Genomic DNA, 19,796 nt, shown 5'->3' with positions numbered 1-19,796 from the left:
TTAATATCAATCGGGGACCTAAGACCTCAATTGATCCTCGACCTGGAAGAAACACTTTTCACATTGATATAGGATTATGCATATTATTTTTGTACGGTATTATTTGTCAACTGTACTCTGATATAGAAATAATGTGCATGACTTTTAATGTATCGCAGGCCTACTCCCATGATGTCTGGCCCAATGTGTAAATGTAACCTATATATATATGCGCACAAACTTCTTTGTACACAGACTCAAAAAAGAGTAAATAACTAATAAAATGAAATAAAAAATACACATTAAAGTGTTACAGATGCGTTATAAATGAATATAAATATGCAGCACAGTCAGATGACGCTGCAGACGTGAAAAAGAAGTGGCAGGAGCACTGGAACAGGGAAACTAAAGGAGGATGTTTCTACAGTATCCAAAAGGAGGTCGGAGTAATGGGAGAAATAAGTAGGAATAAAATGGAAGAGGACATCATTTCCAGAATGAGATTTGGGCATACTGGATTAAATAGTATGCTTAAATTTAGTTGGAACGCATGAAACTGGAATGTGTGAGGAATGTAATAGTCGAGAAACCGTTGAGCATGTCATTATATATTGTCAGAAATATCAGCAGGAAGGGCAGATTTTACACCATAAACTAGGGAGAGAACACATCAAATTCAGTATTAAAGAAATAATACAGATGAACTCAGGGCATGTGGGATAACGAGCAGTATGTATTTTCTTGGAAAAGACCGGAATAATTAGAAGAATACGGAGTAGTTATTTTTATTTTTTATTTTTATTTTTTATTTTTATTTTATTTGTTTTGTTTGTTTGTTTCTGTTTTGTGTTTTTTTTTCTCATACAGGGGATGAGGCCACTCTGATCCACACTCCATTTCAGAAGGTGGGGGTAACGCACACATAAAAAGGAAAAGAAGAAGACGAAGACGACGCTGAAGACGAAGAAGACGAAGAAGACGCGGCCGACGTAACCACTGCGCAGGCCTGATGCGCGTGAAGTCCGAGGCTGATGACAGGGCGGAAGTGTCATGGCGCCGTGCGTCCTGCAGCGTCAGAGGCAGCACAACACATACAACACCGCCTGGAATGACTCTTCTCCCTCGGGTTCGGACTCGATATCTGATTAGGACTCTGGAGTGATCGAAGAGTAAGTTGTCCGGAGAGGCACAGAGTGTCAACTGTTACTATCGACGGCGTGGACGTTGGCGTGTACTCGTGCGTTCGGTGTTGTGATTTGACCACGTGTTGATGGCTTTTTTTTTCTTTTTTTTTTTTACTATGTCATTATATTGACACAAAATCTGTAGTGGTGATGAAACACAAGCAGTTGAAAAGTGGTCAGTTAAATGGCTTTACATACAGACGTTGTTGTGGCTCAGGACATGTGTCCATTCAGAGGGACACTTTCTATATGTGCCTTGTTCTGTATGGAAATCTGGCCTCTGCGAAGTACAGTATTACTGAATGAATTTTTTTTTTCCCATCTACACGTGTATTTGATGAAACAAGATAATGTGCCGGGGCAGTAAAAAAACGGAAACACAAGCTATAATTCTTTAGGATTTTGGATAACAGTTTGGCTTTAGACCCCGTGCTGTGTTTTTACAGCAGTCGTGATGTACCTGATCAAATCTGTGAAGGGGAATTACAACAATCAAGGACTGTTCAATCAATGACAGTGACAATCACAGATAATCCCGTTGTATTTACCGTTCCATTATCTGACAAGACACTTTACACTACAGAAGAAATTGGTGACTATACTATCTAAACTGGTTGATTATCACTTACTGATTAATCATGATAGTAAAATGACCCAAGAGAATTGAATGAAACCTTGGGCTACAATCTACAGTACTCATTAACACAATGTCTACATTTTGGATAAAGTGCCATAAATGAAAATATATATATATATATATATCCCAAAACTCATGACTGAACATACGGGAAGTAGGTCTCAACATGGACCAGTGTTTCAGGAATAACTGTGGGTGCTTTAAAAGATGTTCATAAGAAACCTTTAAAATATCACCATTAATCGATTAGTCTACTGACAGAAACTTAATCTGTTTTAGTAACCTCAGTCATTTTCAAAATCAAAAATGTTTGCTGTTTCCAAGTTGTTACAAACAAAAGATTATGTGCTTCTTTTGGTCACGTGATTGTAAACTGTGTCAGTCTGTGTCAAACTAGACAGGATTCTCAGCAATTGGTTCCAGCACCATTTCAGATTTTGTTCCACAGTTTATAATTTTTGGGTCCCAAAACAACTGTGAAATATTTTTGTTCAACTCCAATTCTTTTATGTTTGTTTGTTTTGTGGGAGGCCCTGGGTATTTTAAAATGTGTACACTCTCAAAAACACCATATCTGAAAAGCCATGTTTGAGCATTAATATCCTGAAGAGTTTTATTGCCAGCCTTACCAAACTCTGTAAGAGGGAAGACAACCATGTTCTCAGAACCATTAAATGTGTGGGCTATATGTCTATCTATCTTCTTTAGCTCATCTAACAGTCGGTTATTAATGCAAGTTATATTAATTTACTATCAGGGCCTCATTACTTAATAAGGCATTAACTGAACATAATTTGCTGTATTTAATGGATATTTATATACCATATTAAAACAATAGACAAAAAAAAGTCAAATAATGTCACCATTTTCTCCCAAATCTTATGCCTAATAGAAATAAGATGACGTGCAGTATAGATGTTTAATGGTTCAGTCATACTGACATCATGTTTGACTCGGTATGTTTGTTTGGCTATCGATCATACTTTTCACGATGTAAATGGCTTCCAAGATTTAGCATTTTTTATGCTATTAAAATTAATTAATTATCATTCTCCAGTCTAGGATGGCTGATTCGGGCTCAGGTGACCCCAGTGGTCAACGTGTTGCAGCTCCTGGAGGGAGCAGTGCAGGACAGCTGGTGGGCCGCCGACCATCGGCTGCCATCACTGCCGGCCGTCTCCCTTCAATGCGATCGAGGGACCTCACCCTGGGAGGGGTCAAGAAGGTAATCAACCATATATGTCATGAATTGGCATATGATTTTCATCTTCCTATATTTGACTGTTAGAGTTATTCATTCCTGTTTTTGTGTATTCTTTTTTAGAAAACGTTTACACCCAACATTATTGGCCGAAAAGCCAAAGACGAGTAAGTTTCATAGTAGATGTTAAAATGAGAGAAATATGCCAGAGAAAATGGATTTAATCGTTTTTCTGACTGTTAACTGTTACGTTTCCCCGTCCCGGCAGAACAAAAGTTGATAGTGGGCAAAGGAGAGAGAGGAAGGATGCCGACCGAGGCCGAGGCTCGAGAGATAGAGGCAGGGGCCGAGGTCGCCCAGAGATCATCCAGTCCCACTCTATTTTTGAACAGGGGCCTGCAGAGATGATGATGAAAAAGAGAAGTATGAGTTCAGCTGGATAACCACTCACTATGCACCACTTTGGCTGACATGTTTCTTTTGTGTGTGTGTGTGTTTACCAATGCAGTCCACTAAACTCTTGTATTAAACACAGGTGGCTTTGAAAGTGAGAGAGACGCACCGAGCGTGGGGCCCTCACCCATCATCAATATTAAAAAGGAGAAGAGAGAGACTGAGGAAGAGACCAAAGAGATTCTCCGCAATCTGGAACGAGAAAATGTGAGCCCTGGCCATCAATCCCCTCTAATTAGTCATTTTATTTTCCATAAATATAACTTCCTTTTTCCTATCGCGATATCAGTTTGTAGACGACCCCTTCCTGAAGAGTGAGCAGAGGAGCTGCCCTGTTCAGCTTCCCCTCGCTGTGTCAGGATGGGGATTCAGGGAGGAATTTAGTAGCGCTGCTGTTAAAATTGAGAAGGTGGACGAGGATTGTGAACCCATGGAGCCTGCAGTTAAAGGTAGGAATTTTTGCCATTTTGAATGCTCTCCTTGATTATTTCCTCTAGCTCGAGAAAAAAGCAGGAAATTACTTGCATGCTGGCCACGTTGCTGCTCTCACAAAATACACATTGTCTTCTCCTCAGTCAAACAGGAGCTGGATGAAATGGAAATACAGAAAACAGAGGTCACTTACAAGCCTCCTCCTCTCCCCGAGCCTGAAGTCCTGCCTGACCTGCTCAATAAATGGAGTCTGAGCAAAGGGGAGGAGCTGTTCTTCATTCAGATGCCTGACTCACTGCCCGGCCAGCCTCCCACCAAAGAGCACAGGCCGATGAAAACAGAGGTGCAGTCAGAAGATGGACAGTCTGTGCTTCTGAAAACGGAGTCTACGGTAGGTGTTGTCCACCTGTTAAATACATGATGATACTGGGATTGTGTGTGTGTAAAATGGTCATTTCATTTTAAACAGGAAGAGGAAACTGAAGACAACAACTGTAATATGAAAGATCTGCGGGAGGGGCTTGTAGGAAAGATGCTGGTGCGGAAGTCTGGTCGGGTTCAGCTCATACTGGGACAAGTGACACTTGACGTGTCTCTGGGAACATCATGCTCTTTCCTTCAGGTATGAAAGGAGAATATCAATTTGTTATTCACTATCAGAGTTATAAACATTTCTGACATGCTTCTCTCTGCCTCCCGCCCCCTGCTCTCTCAGGAGCTGGTCTCTATTGGTACAGAGGGAAGAACCGGTGACTTGACTGTATTAGGAAATATCAAACACAAAATGGTTTGCTCCCCAGACTTTGAGGCACTACTGGAGGGCAGCGCTTGATGCACGTCAAAGCAGCGCAGCCCAAGCCATGATGGATGGATGCACTTGTGGTGGTTTGTGACGTTGTCAAGAAACACACTGTTACCATGGACTGTCCCTGGACAGTTGATTTTGCTTTTGTGTTTACAGAGTGGCTATAATAATCTATTGAAACACACTACCGGTAATTATGAAACGTGAGTGAGGTTTTATTTTCTTCTTATGAAATGGGCCAATTAATTCAGGGTTCAAAGGTTGAATGGTGTGCCAAATAGTGAGTACTATTTACTTTATCGCTGCAACTGAAATTACTTGAGAAGTCTGTACATGAATGTAAATGTGTGAATAAAAAAAAGTTTTGTTATTCATGTTTGTGTCAGATTTATTTAAAGATTTTAGCCTTGAATTGTTGGTTTTCTCAAATTCCAAAACATACAAAAAATAACTTGATACATTTTCCTCCATTCAGGAAGTAAGTGAGAAAAAAAACTTTGGTTATATTTGCCCACAAACTCTGTTGTATTAGTGAGTCCTGCTGATTGAATTCAAAAATTATATTTGTAAAAACAGAAACACCAAACAGTAAATAAATTTCACAAGTGCTAGTAAGCAGAATGCAAACATTCAATAAATGGTTTACATATGTCCTATAATACTGTAGTAGGAAGCTGCTCTAAGGACGCATACGTGTTAATACAGTAAACGTAATCATCGGCAGTAATAACTTCATAATTCCTATGATGATGTATTTGTATTATTAAATAAATGCTTTATTTGACCCTGTAGGGGAATTGGTTTGCAGCAACATAACAAAATAAAAAACTACTAGACATGGGAGCATCTCTGGAATGACAGAGTTGGACATCTAATTTTCTTTGTGCATGTTTAGATATTCAACAGCTTGAAATGAGGAGGCGAGGGGATACCTCATGAAAATACTGTTTTTAGCCACCACTTATTGTGGAACATTTGTAGTCTTTGACAAAAACATTAATTTAAAAAAGAAAACTATATCTACATTAGAGTGTGTTATCAACCATTTTGTGTTTTTCGGCATTTAAATTATTAAAATGTAGTCAACAAGGTTATGCAGCCCCTTGCTAATCTAAATGCCCCCCCCCCATATATTCAGCCTTAGCTTAAAATTTCACCTTTGTACCTCAGCAGAGCGACTGTGGCAAAGCTGCTTATACCAAAACAGTGCTCTCGAGCTCCACCGGTGGCCAAAAATAGTGTATATTTAAAAAAATAAATATATATATATATATATATATATGTTTGAAACCGACGTCGTTCCCTAGCGTGACCACCAGGTGTCAGTGCAGCACGCGGCGCGTTGACCGTGGAGGACTGGTCCAGTCGTGTACGTATCCAGAGTCGAGCCGCCCCCCCGACGTGTGCTCGTGTTGTCCGCCGGGCGGAGTTTAGTTACAGTCCGCGAGACAAAGCCGAGTGATGGACCAGCCGCGATACCGGCGCTGGATACAACGTGACTGAAGGTTTGCTGGCTGTTAACTCTATTGTATTCTTTGCATTCTCACTGCTAATTAGGACGATAGCCTGTTAAGTTTGCTTGAACTTTGCGTAGGGGAATAAGAAAAGAAAAAAAAAGCCCGGCTCAGCATTTCACGCGCACCCGGACGGTGCTGCGCGGCGCTCGGGGCGAGCTAGCCGAGCGAGGCGGTAAAGCACCGTTAGCCACAAGCTAACTTGTGCACAGACGTATCGTTCCGTCCGTAATGTCGCGGGAGCTTCAAGTGTCGCCACTCAACCGAATAACTTGGGGTGTCGCCTGTGAGTAACCGTGTTGCGTGGGGGTCCCGCGGGTCAACAGGGTTCCCACAGAACCGCGATGGAGGTAAGCTAACCTCGCCAGGGTGGCTCCAGCCCGGACGGAGCCCCTCGCTAGCCGCCCAGCTGCATCGCCCGGCCGGGCTGAAAGGCCTCCAATCGTATCTCTGCACCGCGGCCGATTGCGGCAACGCCACCGTGTAAACCGACGCGGTCCCTCGCTGTAAAAGAGGCACATTGCAGCCGAGCGACCACTTTGCCAGGATTAGTGGCGTCTTGTTGTTTGCTAATGTTAACTTCGCACGCCGGCAGTTGAGCGCGCGCAGGAGACGCACTGGCGCAGGGACACGTCCTGCGCTTCTGCAGGGTTCGATCAAAAACGACGTGCCCCGGGGCCAAAGAGGAAAACACACCGTGACTCAACCACTGTTTATTTTGTGCGTGTGTGCAGGTCCGCGTGATACCGAGCTGCAGGAACCCCTGGATCCCCGGGACCATCTGTTTTTCCTCTCTCTGTTTACATCTTTCACCGGCAGGAGGTTTTGCTCAAAAAAGCAAAGAGCATCTGAAGTGAAGACGGACCATCGTCACAGCTGTTCAGACTTCACATTCCGTCTCCTGGGATTTGAATTTCAACAGGAGTGCAGAAACTGATCCACGGTGGGAATAATGAAATCCATTGATATTGCCCAAGAGGGCGACGACGAGATGGACACGTGTACTTGTATTGATTGTGTGTCCAGCACCGGGAGAAGCTCCGCACCCTAGTGATCCTGATGAAGGCCTTTGTCTGACAAAAGATCGGGGCCACTTGGGGCCTGGAGGTGGAGCGCTGCACCGCCCCCTGCCAACAGCTCTGCCCTGTGATTTCCACAATTGAACAGCTTTCATTGCCCTCCTGCCTTCAACATGGAACTCTTCTTCAACCCCTTCGACAACCTGGTGTGCATCCTGCTGGGCATCTCCTTCACCGTGTGGTTCACCATGCTGCTCGTCTTCATCATCGTGCCTGCCATCTTTGGGGTGTCCTTCGGCATCCGGCGTCTGTACATGAAAACCTTGTTGAAGGTCTTTGAGGTAAGGGCTTTTCCACGCCGCGGTCTGATGCCTGAATGTTCACACTTGGGGGGTGCAATGGAAACAGGAATCATAACAGTCCAGCAAAAGGTCTTGTTGCATTTCTTGCACATGTCCCTATTAAAATAATGTAACTCTTGCCAAACTCTTGCCAAACACCGTATTGTTCAACAAACTATCAACCGTATGAGCTGTTCTTTTAGGGACAGTGTAGTGTGTGTGTGTGCATTTTTCCCTCATGTTTCCTGTGTGTGGAAAGCAGCCACCTGTGTACACTTTTATCTATACATGCAGTGGTGATGAAAGACGTTTTCCTTAACAGGCATATTTCAGAGCAGTTGGTGCAGGCTCCATGCTGCTCGTCTTTCATCAGTATTAACTGTCTGATGCAAATGAGAGCCATTATGTTATGAAACTGGAAATACAGCGATGCGGGCCCAGTCAGTAACTGTTGTCTGAAACATGCCTGCAGGAGCCTGGAATATATCTTAACTGATTTACCATTTTCACTTTCTTAAAAATGTGTATGAATCACCATTGATGGCCTTAATGCATTTGCCTCATTGGGTAATGAGGATAGTTCAAGATTGACCATTTAAATAGTCTCCGTCCTCACACTTTTGGCTCCAGCTTCTCTCCTCCTGCTATCTCAGGTGTAGTTTCACTTGTGAAGCTGTCGTCACTTTTCAACATGAACCTCCGAGAGCAGATCTGGTGCCAGAAATAAATGGACGAGTGGGCGATACGATGCTCCTGGTTCCACTAACAACCGTGAGGTTTAGAGAGAAGGTCAAAGGTCGGATTAATGTCAGACTATGTGTGAAGCTTAAGCAACGTTGTCTAGTTTGTACTTTAAGCATGTGTCATTGCGTGCGAAAGGTCTCCACCACGGGCTTGCTGAAAACATTGAATGTTTGTAATGAGCATGATTCGTAGTAAAAACCCAAACTCCTGAGATTCCCCCACTTGTAATATTTCAAATGTTATTAATAAGTTGGAACCTCCTCTGAAGCCACACGCCGACATGATGGAGCCACGTTAATTTATTATTATTATTATTATTTTATCTTAGCTCTCTGTTGCTCCTCTCCTCACTCACTCAGAATCATTACTTTCAACTGAAGCTGATTCAATAACTTAACACAACATGGTTTACAGGTAGCCGTAAGAGAAAGCAAAAGAACTGCAAGATAGGCGAGTAATGTGTGTGCCTATTCCCTTTGAGCAATGATAACTGGCACAGATCAGTCAAATGCACAGCGCTACTCTAGGCTAAATGTTACAGAATCTGTGAATCTTTTTAGAATATCTGTCCAGCTTTTAGTTAAGACCATTTTTCAAACTTCATATCTTGTCAGACATCAGGCAGGTTTCAGACGACCCTGCGTCATTAAACACCTTTTCCCTTTTTGATTAAATGATGCATTTAGGAATGAATAAAGGGTAACACTTTATATTGAGATGCACTAACCCAACATTAACTACATTTATGAGATAGAAAAACCTAATTTGGAGATATTAAGAAATTATTTGCACTTGTTTTGTTGCATTAAAAGAGACCATGTTTATTAAGTGTTCAAAATACTTTTCTCATGGTGCAAAGTTTGTGAAATTGTAATTCATACCCAACGAGTCCCTTACTATCAAAAATCAGTAAATGGCAAATTATTCTGGGAAAACTCATAGTTATTGGCCTAGAGTTTGTAGAATATAGTCATGCAGAACAGACCATTAATAATTGCTTCATAATGACAAATATAGGGCCAATATGCTCTTAATATGCACGTTGATAAGAAAAAAGTTCATGGAGAACAAGTGTACTGTAATTAAAGTGTTACCAAATAAAGTGATGTGGTTTAGTTCTCAGGTTTATAAGGTTACACTCCCCTGCAGCCTCGAGGTGCATGCAGAAACCACCGTAACACTCAACATTCTTGGAATTATTTTCTTCTTCAAGTGCCCCTGGCTTGTGTCCAGTGTTTTTGACTAATACGAACACGCATGGCATCACTGTACTTGAGTATACTTTTAAATGGGCAGCAGTCGCCTTGAGTTATTACACGCTGTGGAATGAAGTCCAGCACTCCCCAGTCCCAAAATGTTCTGATCTTTCCTTCTCAGAGAACAGAACACCGTGTCCTTTTCCTGCCTCTCAAAAGAGACAGTACGTGTTTGTTTTTGTCTCGGTGTGCTAAGTGCACACAAAGGGCTTGGCTTTTACCTCAGAGGATATCTTTTTGTTAGCTACTGTAGTATAATACGTCAAGACAAGAAGTGATCATTGTTATGTTAGTTTTCCAAGAGCGAGGCCGTGGTCACAGATAAGCCCTGGGTATTTTTGAGATACAGTTACTTTGCTAATAGTGGCAGCTGGTGGCTACAGGAATGTTGTCGGGGCTCCATTTTTTCGAAACTGTTTCGTACAGATGTTTTGCATGAGCCACTATTTGCTGTCTGATTTGTTATAGAAGCTGTATCCCATGTGTGTTTGGTCCTTCGTGAATTTTTAGTCAACGCTTTGCTCTTTTTCTTCCAGTGGGCCACACTGAGGATAGAGAGAGGAGCGAAAGAAAAGAATCACCATTTGTACAAACCCTACTCAAATGGTAAGATCTGATGCATACATGCATGCACGTGTGCATGCTCAGTTGGTGTGCTTGTTTTAGAGGCAAGTATTGCTCACATCCCGTCTCCCTGGTTCACTCCAGCAATCATTGCCAAGGAGCCCACCTCCTTGGAGCAGGAGATCAATGAGATCCGGCGGAGCGGCAGCAACAGAGACCTGGACTCAGCCCCTGAGTTTGAGATGTCCGACATCTTCTACTTTGCCCGGCGAGGAGTGGAGAGCATCATGGACGATGAGGTGACCAAACGGTTCTCCGCTGAGGAGTTGGAGTCCTGGAATCTGCTGACCCGCAGCAACAACAACTTCCACTACATCAGCCTGAGACTGACCGTCCTATGGGGGCTGGGCCTGCTGATCCGCTACGGCTTCCTGTTGCCTCTCAGGTATTTTGGCAAAACCTCCAACAGAGAGGTTGTTTGATACTTGAAGAGTAACCCTTACCGCAGTTACATTTGAAGATACACTCTTAGCCTGGTGTAGCCAGACTCATGATAGCTTCTCTCCGCATCACAGTATAAACCCCGCCTATTATCAGATAATCGTTGTGATTGGACCGGCAAGTTTTCTGCCGAAGGTAAATCACTTTCAAATGGAGGGGATCCAGACCGTAGTCTGGCAGAGCAAATGAAATGAGCTCCCAGAATTGGTCTGGATCCAAGGCTAGAATGCTCTATTATTGGCTTAGAAAGTCCCTCCTGCAGTAAGTAAGTAACCACTGGTATAACTTAATTTGAAAATTCAAATCAAATAAGATTTATAAACTATTTTTTTAAAACAGCAACATGCCGATCAAAGTACTGAACAAAGACACAAATCAATGAAAAGAATTCTCACAACAATCAAACATCAATATGGGGAATAAATGCAAACAGCCAATCATTTACCAGCCACTCAATTCAGGCCTTTAAAACAACAAGCAAAACCTGATAAATCAATCTAAGGTCAAGCCAATGAAGAGAGATGAGAACAGGGCCAATGTGGTCCCTGGTTCCTATGTCATTTTCAGGTGGTTCATGAGGCCTGGGAATTTAGAGCATTAGCCTTAAAAACACAACGTCAAACCAGCCACAGACCCAATACCTGTGTGTAGCTTAAGGGGCTGCAGGTTTTCCCTAGTTGGTATACACAGCCAACTGAAATTCAGTTTCAAACTTGCCTAACAAGGATTTTTGTGTGACTGTGGGAGCAAACCTACACAGACAATCAAACCCTTCCTTCTTGCTGTGATGTGACAGTTCTTCACAATGAGCCACCATGCAATCCCATTGTCTGAAACAAACAGCTTCAATTTTTTGTTCTGTAGTAGAAGTATCAGAAATGTTGAGGCGCCCTTTTACTCAAATGTAAAGAATTCTCGTCAAAAGCTGCTTTTATTTTCACTAATGGATTCCATAATTTTCACTGTTATAAATTAATGAAGATTTTCATAAAATATGCCTGTCATATTATTTTTTTTGTTGGCCATACCTGTGCTTGCTCTGTTGGTCTTTATTTAAAAGTTGTGGTAAATGAATGTGAGGAAACTTCTGTTATGTAACCACATATTAGGTAGTATAATGCCACACCATACTGATGTGTACATGTTGTTAACAGTTTTGCTACCGCTCCACAACACAGAAGTAAGAGTAAATCTGGGCACACAGTGAGTAAAAGGGGGAGATCCTCCTCAGAGTGTCAGCTCAGTGCGGCACCGGGACAGTGACTCAGTACTAAGCCTGGCTGGCTCAGTTCCAGTTGCCAGTGGGGAGAGGAATCAGGCCACCGCCACACAGACAGACCACATTCTAGTCTCACGTCCATCTATTAGATGCTCTCATTCACTACTCGTCCAGTCGAACATTGGCACGGCTCCCCTCTCGCATGAAACCTTCACCCTTCTAATGTTTTTTGTCTTACCCGTGCCCAATTTAAACCAGAGCCATCTCCAGCCCTGGATGACTGGTTCATCCAGATTAGGTTGACCTGTTTGTCAGCTTAACGGTTGCCTAATATGTCCTCCCGCGGGTTCTGGAGTCTATTATCAGTGACAGTGGCGGGTGGAGGAGAGTGTGATTCTTTTAATTGATAACAAGAACCCTGCTAAGAATCATGTTCTTGCCTTTTAAATGCCTCTAAAATTATTTGCTTTAAAAGTGAGGATCCAAAACATGGAATTCCTCCTTGTTGTTTTACTGTAATTATGTATAACCGGTCTGCCTGTCTCTTCACCAGGGTAACTCTTGCCTTCACTGGTGTAGGCCTCCTTGTGTTCCTCACCTGTGTTATTGGGCTGCTGCCGAATGGAAGGTATGATCGATGACAAGCTTGTTTGTTTTTATCTATCAAATATATCTGCGCAGACCCCTCGATGTATTGATCGTAGATGTGCCGGTCTTGACACATTAAGTTAACCATGTTGTTGTTTGCTGCTCCTTACAGGATGAAAAATTATCTGAGCGAGAAAGTCCATTTGATGTGCTACAGAATATGTGTCAGAGCCCTGACGGCCATCATAACCTACCATGACAGGTAAAGGAACCCGCACAGTTTTTCAACTATTGTATCAGGAGGTCTACTGGACTGGTAAAATATTTACGGTCCCTCACATGTAAGGACAAGATGGATAAAAGGGTTGGTGGAGCAAAACTGGGAGAGATTGATCTGATTGGGTTAGATTCATGACTCATGGTAATGATATCAACAGGAATAGTAATCAATAAACGACCCATAGCGGCCAGAGTGGTTTTGTTAAATCATTGACACTGACAGGTGTGCCACTCTTTGACATTAAACTGCCGTTCACTGTGGTGTCATGTCAAGTTATTTTGACACCACAGTGGTGTTAATGTATACCAGCCTAATAATGGAAGTATAATGCAAAACACACTCATGTAATGAAATGCTGCAGAATTTTTTTGCAGACTAAAATGGCACTTGTGTATATATTGAAGCATGATTTTTATCTCTTTTGCCATCAGTCTGGTCTATTTTCACCGTAAAAGTTAACCGTGATAGTTGACGCTGCTGGTTGACTGGAATTTTTTTTTCCTGTTTTTAACACTGCTGCCTACTTATTTTCTTGAAATATCTCCACTTCTTGGTCAACTTTTCAATTTATTTTGTTTTTGTCTACTGTACTATACAGCACCTTTTCCCTCTTACTTATTAACTGATTACACACAGTCTCACCTCTGGCACATGCATAAAGCTCTTAAAAAATCTCCTTATGTAAAGTCAATTACAAAACTGGAGGAGTAAAATAATAATTTTGCAAACCAAAAAAATAAATGACTAGTAGCGTGACATTCAAATGGTATTTTTGAAGTTTGACATTATAAGTGGGGTTTTTTTGGCAAAACATATTTGCAAAATAATATTACTGCAAAATAAGGTAACAAACATATTAATGCATAGCATGATATAGGCAAACTAAGAACAGTTAAAGTATTGATTTGAAGTTATGCGGATATGAATGCACTGGGATCACTCGAGTGCTGACATGATCTGCCGTGACATGACCGAGTCGGGATGTTAGATTAAATAATGTCAGAGGTGTTGTTGTGTTTTGGAGAACAGAAACATGAGTTGTTTACAGTTACACCCTGAGTGACTATGAAGTGAGGGTGTCTGAGGCAAGACTCAGTGACTGACTGCCTAGTGCCTACATCCACATTTGTTGCAGCGGGTATTATGAGACTATTGGAGCTGGTGCACTCATGTATCCAATGTAATCTTGTAGCTGTATATTTAGTGAATTGTGTACTGGTACTTTTACTGGGTCAAGTGGATGGAAGGGAAGTGAAAGTGATAGAACCATTTTATTTTGTAGAGTAAGAATCAAAGACAAACATTAAACATGAGTGAGGGTTTTTTATCGAGAGGATGGCACATGCAACAGGATGTGGAGGAGGAAGTTGGTGCTTTATGCATGTCAGCATTAACTGAATTACACAGCAGCTGGTGTCCTGTTTGTTTACAATGCAGGCTGGACTGAGTTCTCTTTAATCTTTTCAGTAACTGACGCAGTAATCATATTAAACAAGGATCTCTGTTATTTCTTGTGTATTTCTAAATGTGTGTGTTGAAGGCCTGGCCTGTTGTAACACGTACTCCTCTGCAGTCTGGGGCTATAAATACACAAGTGACATAGGAAGTCTCTCTCTCTCTCCCTATTTAAATTGTAACTCAATCTTTGGAATGTCGACTTAGACATTTTGGTCTTGCATGCTCTGGGGGTCAAAACTTAGACACCATGAGGTGCTTTGTTTTTCACAATAAAAGACTGGAAGAGGCAGTGGACCACAGCGTAACCACAGGGTATTGTTGTTGGTACTTTAAAACTAGAAACCACAGATCTTGATAATTCATCCTCCAGATCGATTAATAGTCTCCTCCTCTCAATTTTCCCAGTGAGAATAAACCCAAGAATGGAGGCCTCTGTGTTGCCAACCATACCTCGCCAATTGATGTCATCATCCTTGCCAGCGATGGCTGCTACGCTATGGTGAGAAGCTACGCGAAAGCTACAGAAAACTTTGGCTTCGTGCACTTTTCCCATGCTTTGCCCCCAAATAGATGTTGCTATTTGCGTGTTTGTGTCGCGTCAGGTTGGCCAAATTCACGGTGGCTTGATGGGTGTCATTCAGAGATCCATGGTCAAGGCCTGCCCACACATTTGGTTCGAACGCTCCGAAGTCAAAGACAGACATCTAGTGGCCAAAAGGTAACATTGCAAACTTTATTTTACTGTTTTATTTTGTTTCACTATGGTCAATTTCACGTTGAAAATGAAATTATGAAATTTTACTGTTTGCGCTTTCTAATTTTGTTTTGAATCTCAAAATGAGACTTATAGTAATGCCCTACATACTTCTTACATTGCAGATTGAGTGACCATATAGAAGATAAAACTAAATTGCCCATCCTGATTTTCCCAGAAGGTGAGCTTGTTCACTGATCTGATGCGGAGAAAATACTTCAAGCCATAATTATTTATTTTTCTTAAAAAAGGATCATAAGCCTCAATTTCATTCCCCAGGTACCTGCATTAACAACACGTCAGTCATGATGTTCAAGAAGGGCAGTTTTGAGATTGGTGCCACAGTCTACCCTGTGGCCATTAAGGTGAGAGTGATGTCTTTTGTGAGATGCTGTGAGGTGTGACCCGTAACTTTCTGAGACTGTTCTGATGTGTACAAACGGAGCACGGCACCATGATGAACATGCAGTAGATGCGAGCAGTAACTCTAGAGACACAATATTATCAGTTTTGTTACACAAACAACTTGGCCAAAACAACACAATAGTTGCTCCCCACCCGCCCTTCTCACTGGATCAGGCATGTGTTTCAGATGGGGCTTACAGAACGGGGCTTCCAGAACGGGGCTTCCAGAGAGCATCCAAAATGTAGTTCAAAACGTAGCCAGAGTCCTGCAGTGTCTTGCTTCAAAGAGGCTGGCTTACAAATTTAAACCGTGTACAGTTTTTGCTTGCTATAAGTGCTAGATCGAAACGTTTTGATTGCACCTTCTATGTTTAACCTGTTACATTTTTTTGAATCATCAATATGCTTGACTTAAATTGTATACTTTATTAATTTTTTTTGCAGAAACAATTTTTTCAAAATAATACCTATATTGCTGAATCATTGTGGTTCCTTTGATCATTGCAGTATGATCCCCGATTTGGAGATGCCTTCTGGAATAGCAGCAAGTTTGGCATGGTCAACTACCTGTTGTGTATGATGAGCAGCTGGGCCATCGTCTGCAGTGTGTGGTACCTCCCTCCCATGTCTAGAGAGGTGAGACTCCATGGTTAAAGAGACAGTGTGTAATATTTCGAAGAACTTCATCACAGAAGTTGAATATATTGTCCATAACTATGTATTCATATATGTATAATCACCTGCAACAAGGAACCACATTTTTTTTCATTAACTTTGAATGAGTTAAATATAGAGGTGGACCCAACCTCCGTGTAAGTCTCCATGTTTACCACATCGTGTTGAATACGGTTGCACAAAACGGTCCAGATTACATGTGCGGTTTGTGACTTTACCACCAGATGCAGCCAGAAAATTACAAAAATTACACACTTGGGCTACTCGACACTTCCCTATGGCTTTCGTTTTCCTCATTTGATGTTTTATAAGCATGCAAGCAAGCTTTTATATGATTTCACAACTGACCAGGAGTGCCATTGTTTTTCTCTTTTACTCCAGGACCTCTCTTTTCTGCTCTTCCCTCTGTTAATCAATGAAATCATACCACTGAGAATAACTGCAAATTAATGGTTGACTGAATTGTTTTGTAAAAATCTGTAGCAAATGACGAGGCCCTTTAGTCGAATAAATCCTTTAGAATTAATAAAAGCTTTACTTTTTAATTTAATTTGGCTGTGTTAACATTCATGTCAATCTCCTCCAACAGGAGGGGGAGGATGCTGTACAGTTTGCCAATCGTGTAAAGGCAGCCATTGCCAGACAAGGGGGACTGGTCGACCTCCTGTGGTAAGAAAACACCCATTCAGCTCAAGTTTGTCCCAGACAAACCCTCTGACTATAAAGGGAATACTGAAAAATCTTCAACACGTGCGTGAGCGTGGGCAGACGCTGTGACATAACAACTGTATTTAAATGCTCACTACTGCAGTGGTTTAATTTGCCTCTTAATATAACTGAGCCATTACTTACCTATGGGTTAACTTGTGCTTTTTCTTCAAAGAAACAAGTTATTTGTTTATTAATAGTTTTTTAACGGGTTGCTGCAGTTAAATTAGAGTTGCAACATGACTGAGCAACATGTTTCTGAAAATTAATTGAAAAGCCAGTATTAGGGCTGCAACTAACGATTATTTTCATAATCGATTAAGCTGTTGATTATATTCTTGATGAATTGATTAGTTGTTTGGTCCATCAAATGTCATACAATTGTGAAAAATCGTGTTTCCCAAAACCTCAAGATGATGTTTATTCTTTCATTCACACACCAAAGATACTTAGTTTGCTCTCATAGAGGAGCAAAGAAATCTGAAAATAGTCACATTTAAGAAGCTGAAATCAGAGAATTTTGCCTTTTTCCCCCATAAAAACTACTTGAACCGATTAATCGATTATTAAAATAGTTGGCAATTAATCAAGTAATCAATTACTAATCCATTAATCGATTAACTGTTGCAGCTCTAGCCAGTATTTTGCTGTACTTTTTTAATTCTCTGAGCGTATAAAGAGCAGAATATATATGGCATCAAGGTCACAAGTCACAGGTACTTTCTGCTACATTATTAATCAAAAATACTGATAATATAGGGACTTAATTACATTAGAATTCAGTTCAATGTTCTAATGTTGTGTCCTCGTCATATCTGACATATCTGTGCCCAACAATAATATTAGAAACAGCTTACAGTTTCATAAATCATTTTTTGTGTGTGCTGGTTGCAAGGCCCTGCTATTATACATGTTGACCTCCCGGCCAGTGTGCGTATGTAACATTATCAGTTACACCTGCACTTTTTCTGCACCAACAAATCAAAAAATAAGGCAACGAGGCCCAGCCTGTTCAGGTGCAGATGAATTCAACACCTCTTTGATACAATAATTTAGAAAATATAAAGTAGGAAACACAACAAAGTTTGTTTATAGTATAAGTCCGTCGAGGTGGATTCTGTTTTTTATGTTATTCTGGTCGTCTTAGTCTTTATACTGCATATCATGAGTTCGCAGTGTCAGTTTGATTTGCATTTGTCACTAACCTGGCGCTCTTCTGTAGGGATGGAGGATTGAAGCGAGGAAAGGTAAAAGATACCTTCAAAGAAGAGCAGCAGAAGCTGTACAGTAAAATGCTTGTGGGGACCCAAGAAGACCGCAGTCGCTCCTGAAGGACTTTTTTGTGGAGGTGGTCTGACTCCGAGACCCACCTGTGCACTATGTAGGCAGTCGGCGGTGCTCGCTCTACCACTCTCCTGGACTGGAAAATTCCCTCTGAGATGTCAACAGTGCTCCATTTGACTTCCTCGGTCACTGCCTCAGCCCGGCGTGTTCCGTTTGCATCGCAGCTGCGGGTCTTACAGAGTCTGCTGCCGTCTGTGGGGAACAAGCGCTCAACTGGAGTGTTTGCTTGCATTGGAAATTCAAATAAGGCGTTACAGAAAAGGGGTATTGTCTTCCTTGGTGGCATTCTTTTGAGGGAAAACCTTTTAATTATTATTATTATTATTATTATTATTATTATTATTATCTATCATTGAGTTCCTGTCTTTTTTTGATAGTTTTAACTCTTTAATTTCCATAATACTGCCATGTTTGTATCACACTGAGTTAACATTGCATACCTGTTTATATCTGGGACGTAGATGAAAACTAGTTTGTCCTGAAGCTAAAACCTGTGACTGAGTTGGGGTTTTTGCATGACTGGCTCATGCCCATGATTTGGGGCACCGATGCCAGATTCTGTTACATTTCAAACATTTTTATGGGCTTTTTCCGAGAGGAAAAAAAACAACCTTGTATTCTAAGCTTTGTCTTTTGCATCAAGACTTGTATACAACACACGTGGTCACTATGGAGTGTCTGTTGCACAGGAGCTCTTGATATGTTGTCTGTTTTCAGTGTTTGTTTGTTTTTCCACAGAATGTGTAAATCCTCACATTATGAAGTGGAAATTTTTGCACCCACAGTTTCTCTGATGAAGGTTGATGGGCTGAGGCAAAATGTTCCTGTTTCAGCTGATGGAGTCAAATTCATAGTCCATTCATAAAGAATTTATTTCCGATTGCTTTTAGCATCATCCCTTTAAAGCCGTGGCTCAGAGGTAATGATGACACCCACAACTGGTCTTCTGACTTCTAAACAGTTCTGACAATTTGCTGATACATGTTCATACTAATATCCTTCTAGGCAGCCATCATGTTGTCACTGGGTTCCTGCTTGTGCAGTGACCATCTTGCCTAATTTCTTTTTAGGTGAACTCTAAAAGCTATTGTCTTTATTTCCCCCCTCATCAGTGATCTTTGTCCCACTTGGCAGCCTCCTCGAGGAGGTTTTAAGGAGAGACAGAGTGCAGCTGTGCTTCCGGCTCTCTGTTAGCCCGAGGAACATGGTGGACAGCCTCTTGGGTTTCCTCCTGAGGATTTCATCCCTCTAGCTGTTATCAGGGATAGTCATTTAGATCATGTCAAATCTGTTCATCAAAATAAACGTTAAAGAATGTGTCTCTACCTTTGACATTTTCGTTTTCATTGATGATGCCACTAAGGGGTTTTACAGGAGCATTTCATTACAATCTCCATAACATGGCAAATGAGATTTAGTTAATTTCAGATGTACCTGAGAGTAACTTTAGTATTTGAAGGACATTTCTGTCCATAAAGATAAAATTATTCAATTCATATTTGACTTTTTTTTAAAGGCAATCACATGAACTACAACTATATAAATATATGATGAAATAATACTTACAAAAACCATATTGGCCTATCTCATCTAAGAGTTTTAGTTTTGCCAAAATCAGGTAGTTTTTCATGTGATATTTTTGTAATTAAATGTTTTTGCAACAGTCCTGCTTTAATCAGCTGCTGCTTTTCTGTTCTATTCTCGGCAGGCACGCCAGGACTAATTTCCTGTTTGA

At 41.3% G+C, this 19,796-nt stretch overlaps 2 protein-coding genes across 3 annotated transcripts; both read left to right on the top strand.

Moving 5' to 3' along the window:
• Positions 1 to 989: 989 nt before the first annotated feature.
• Positions 990 to 5,065, top strand: polr3d (polymerase (RNA) III (DNA directed) polypeptide D). Its single transcript, XM_047329004.1, has 9 exons — positions 990 to 1,148; positions 2,858 to 3,025; positions 3,125 to 3,168; positions 3,270 to 3,424; positions 3,537 to 3,661; positions 3,744 to 3,903; positions 4,030 to 4,277; positions 4,356 to 4,508; positions 4,602 to 5,065. Exons 2-9 carry the CDS (start codon positions 2,864 to 2,866, stop codon positions 4,716 to 4,718), a joined length of 1,164 nt encoding a protein of 387 aa, XP_047184960.1. The 5' UTR covers positions 990 to 1,148; positions 2,858 to 2,863; the 3' UTR covers positions 4,719 to 5,065.
• A 977-nt stretch (positions 5,066 to 6,042) lies between these two features.
• On the top strand, positions 6,043 to 19,386 carry gpat4 (glycerol-3-phosphate acyltransferase 4). Of its 2 annotated transcripts, none has more exons than XM_035639119.2 (13): positions 6,043 to 6,196; positions 6,940 to 7,565; positions 10,102 to 10,171; positions 10,274 to 10,574; positions 12,403 to 12,477; positions 12,610 to 12,699; positions 14,581 to 14,674; positions 14,778 to 14,893; positions 15,055 to 15,110; positions 15,209 to 15,294; positions 15,842 to 15,970; positions 16,599 to 16,678; positions 17,940 to 19,386. In XM_035639119.2, exons 2-13 carry the CDS (start codon positions 7,398 to 7,400, stop codon positions 18,046 to 18,048), a joined length of 1,374 nt encoding a protein of 457 aa, XP_035495012.1. In that variant the 5' UTR covers positions 6,043 to 6,196; positions 6,940 to 7,397; the 3' UTR covers positions 18,049 to 19,386. The 2 variants fall into 2 exon arrangements, with proteins under 2 accessions (XP_035495012.1, XP_035495013.1); XM_035639120.2 differs by lacking the exon at positions 6,043 to 6,196 and adding an exon at positions 6,362 to 6,555.
• The last annotated feature ends 410 nt before the right edge of the window (positions 19,387 to 19,796 follow it).

This window comes from Scophthalmus maximus, chromosome 19 (genome assembly GCF_022379125.1).
Source record: "Scophthalmus maximus strain ysfricsl-2021 chromosome 19, ASM2237912v1, whole genome shotgun sequence".
Lineage (NCBI taxonomy): Eukaryota > Metazoa > Chordata > Actinopteri > Pleuronectiformes > Scophthalmidae > Scophthalmus > Scophthalmus maximus.
The sequence above is the reverse complement of the archived record's forward strand: the minus strand, read 5'-3'. Positions and strand labels throughout refer to the sequence as shown.

Coding starts and splice junctions, on each gene's coding strand:
- polr3d (XM_047329004.1), top strand. CDS start 2,864: ATGGCTGATTCGGGCTCAGGTGACCCCAGTGGTCAACGTGTTGCAGCT. Junction 3,169..3,269: donor GGCCGAAAAGCCAAAGACGA/GTAAGTTTCATA, acceptor CCGTCCCGGCAG/AACAAAAGTTGATAGTGGGC. Junction 4,278..4,355: donor TTCTGAAAACGGAGTCTACG/GTAGGTGTTGTC, acceptor CATTTTAAACAG/GAAGAGGAAACTGAAGACAA.
- gpat4 (XM_035639119.2), top strand. CDS start 7,398: ATGGAACTCTTCTTCAACCCCTTCGACAACCTGGTGTGCATCCTGCTG. Junction 14,894..15,054: donor AGACATCTAGTGGCCAAAAG/GTAACATTGCAA, acceptor CTTACATTGCAG/ATTGAGTGACCATATAGAAG. Junction 15,295..15,841: donor TCTACCCTGTGGCCATTAAG/GTGAGAGTGATG, acceptor TGATCATTGCAG/TATGATCCCCGATTTGGAGA.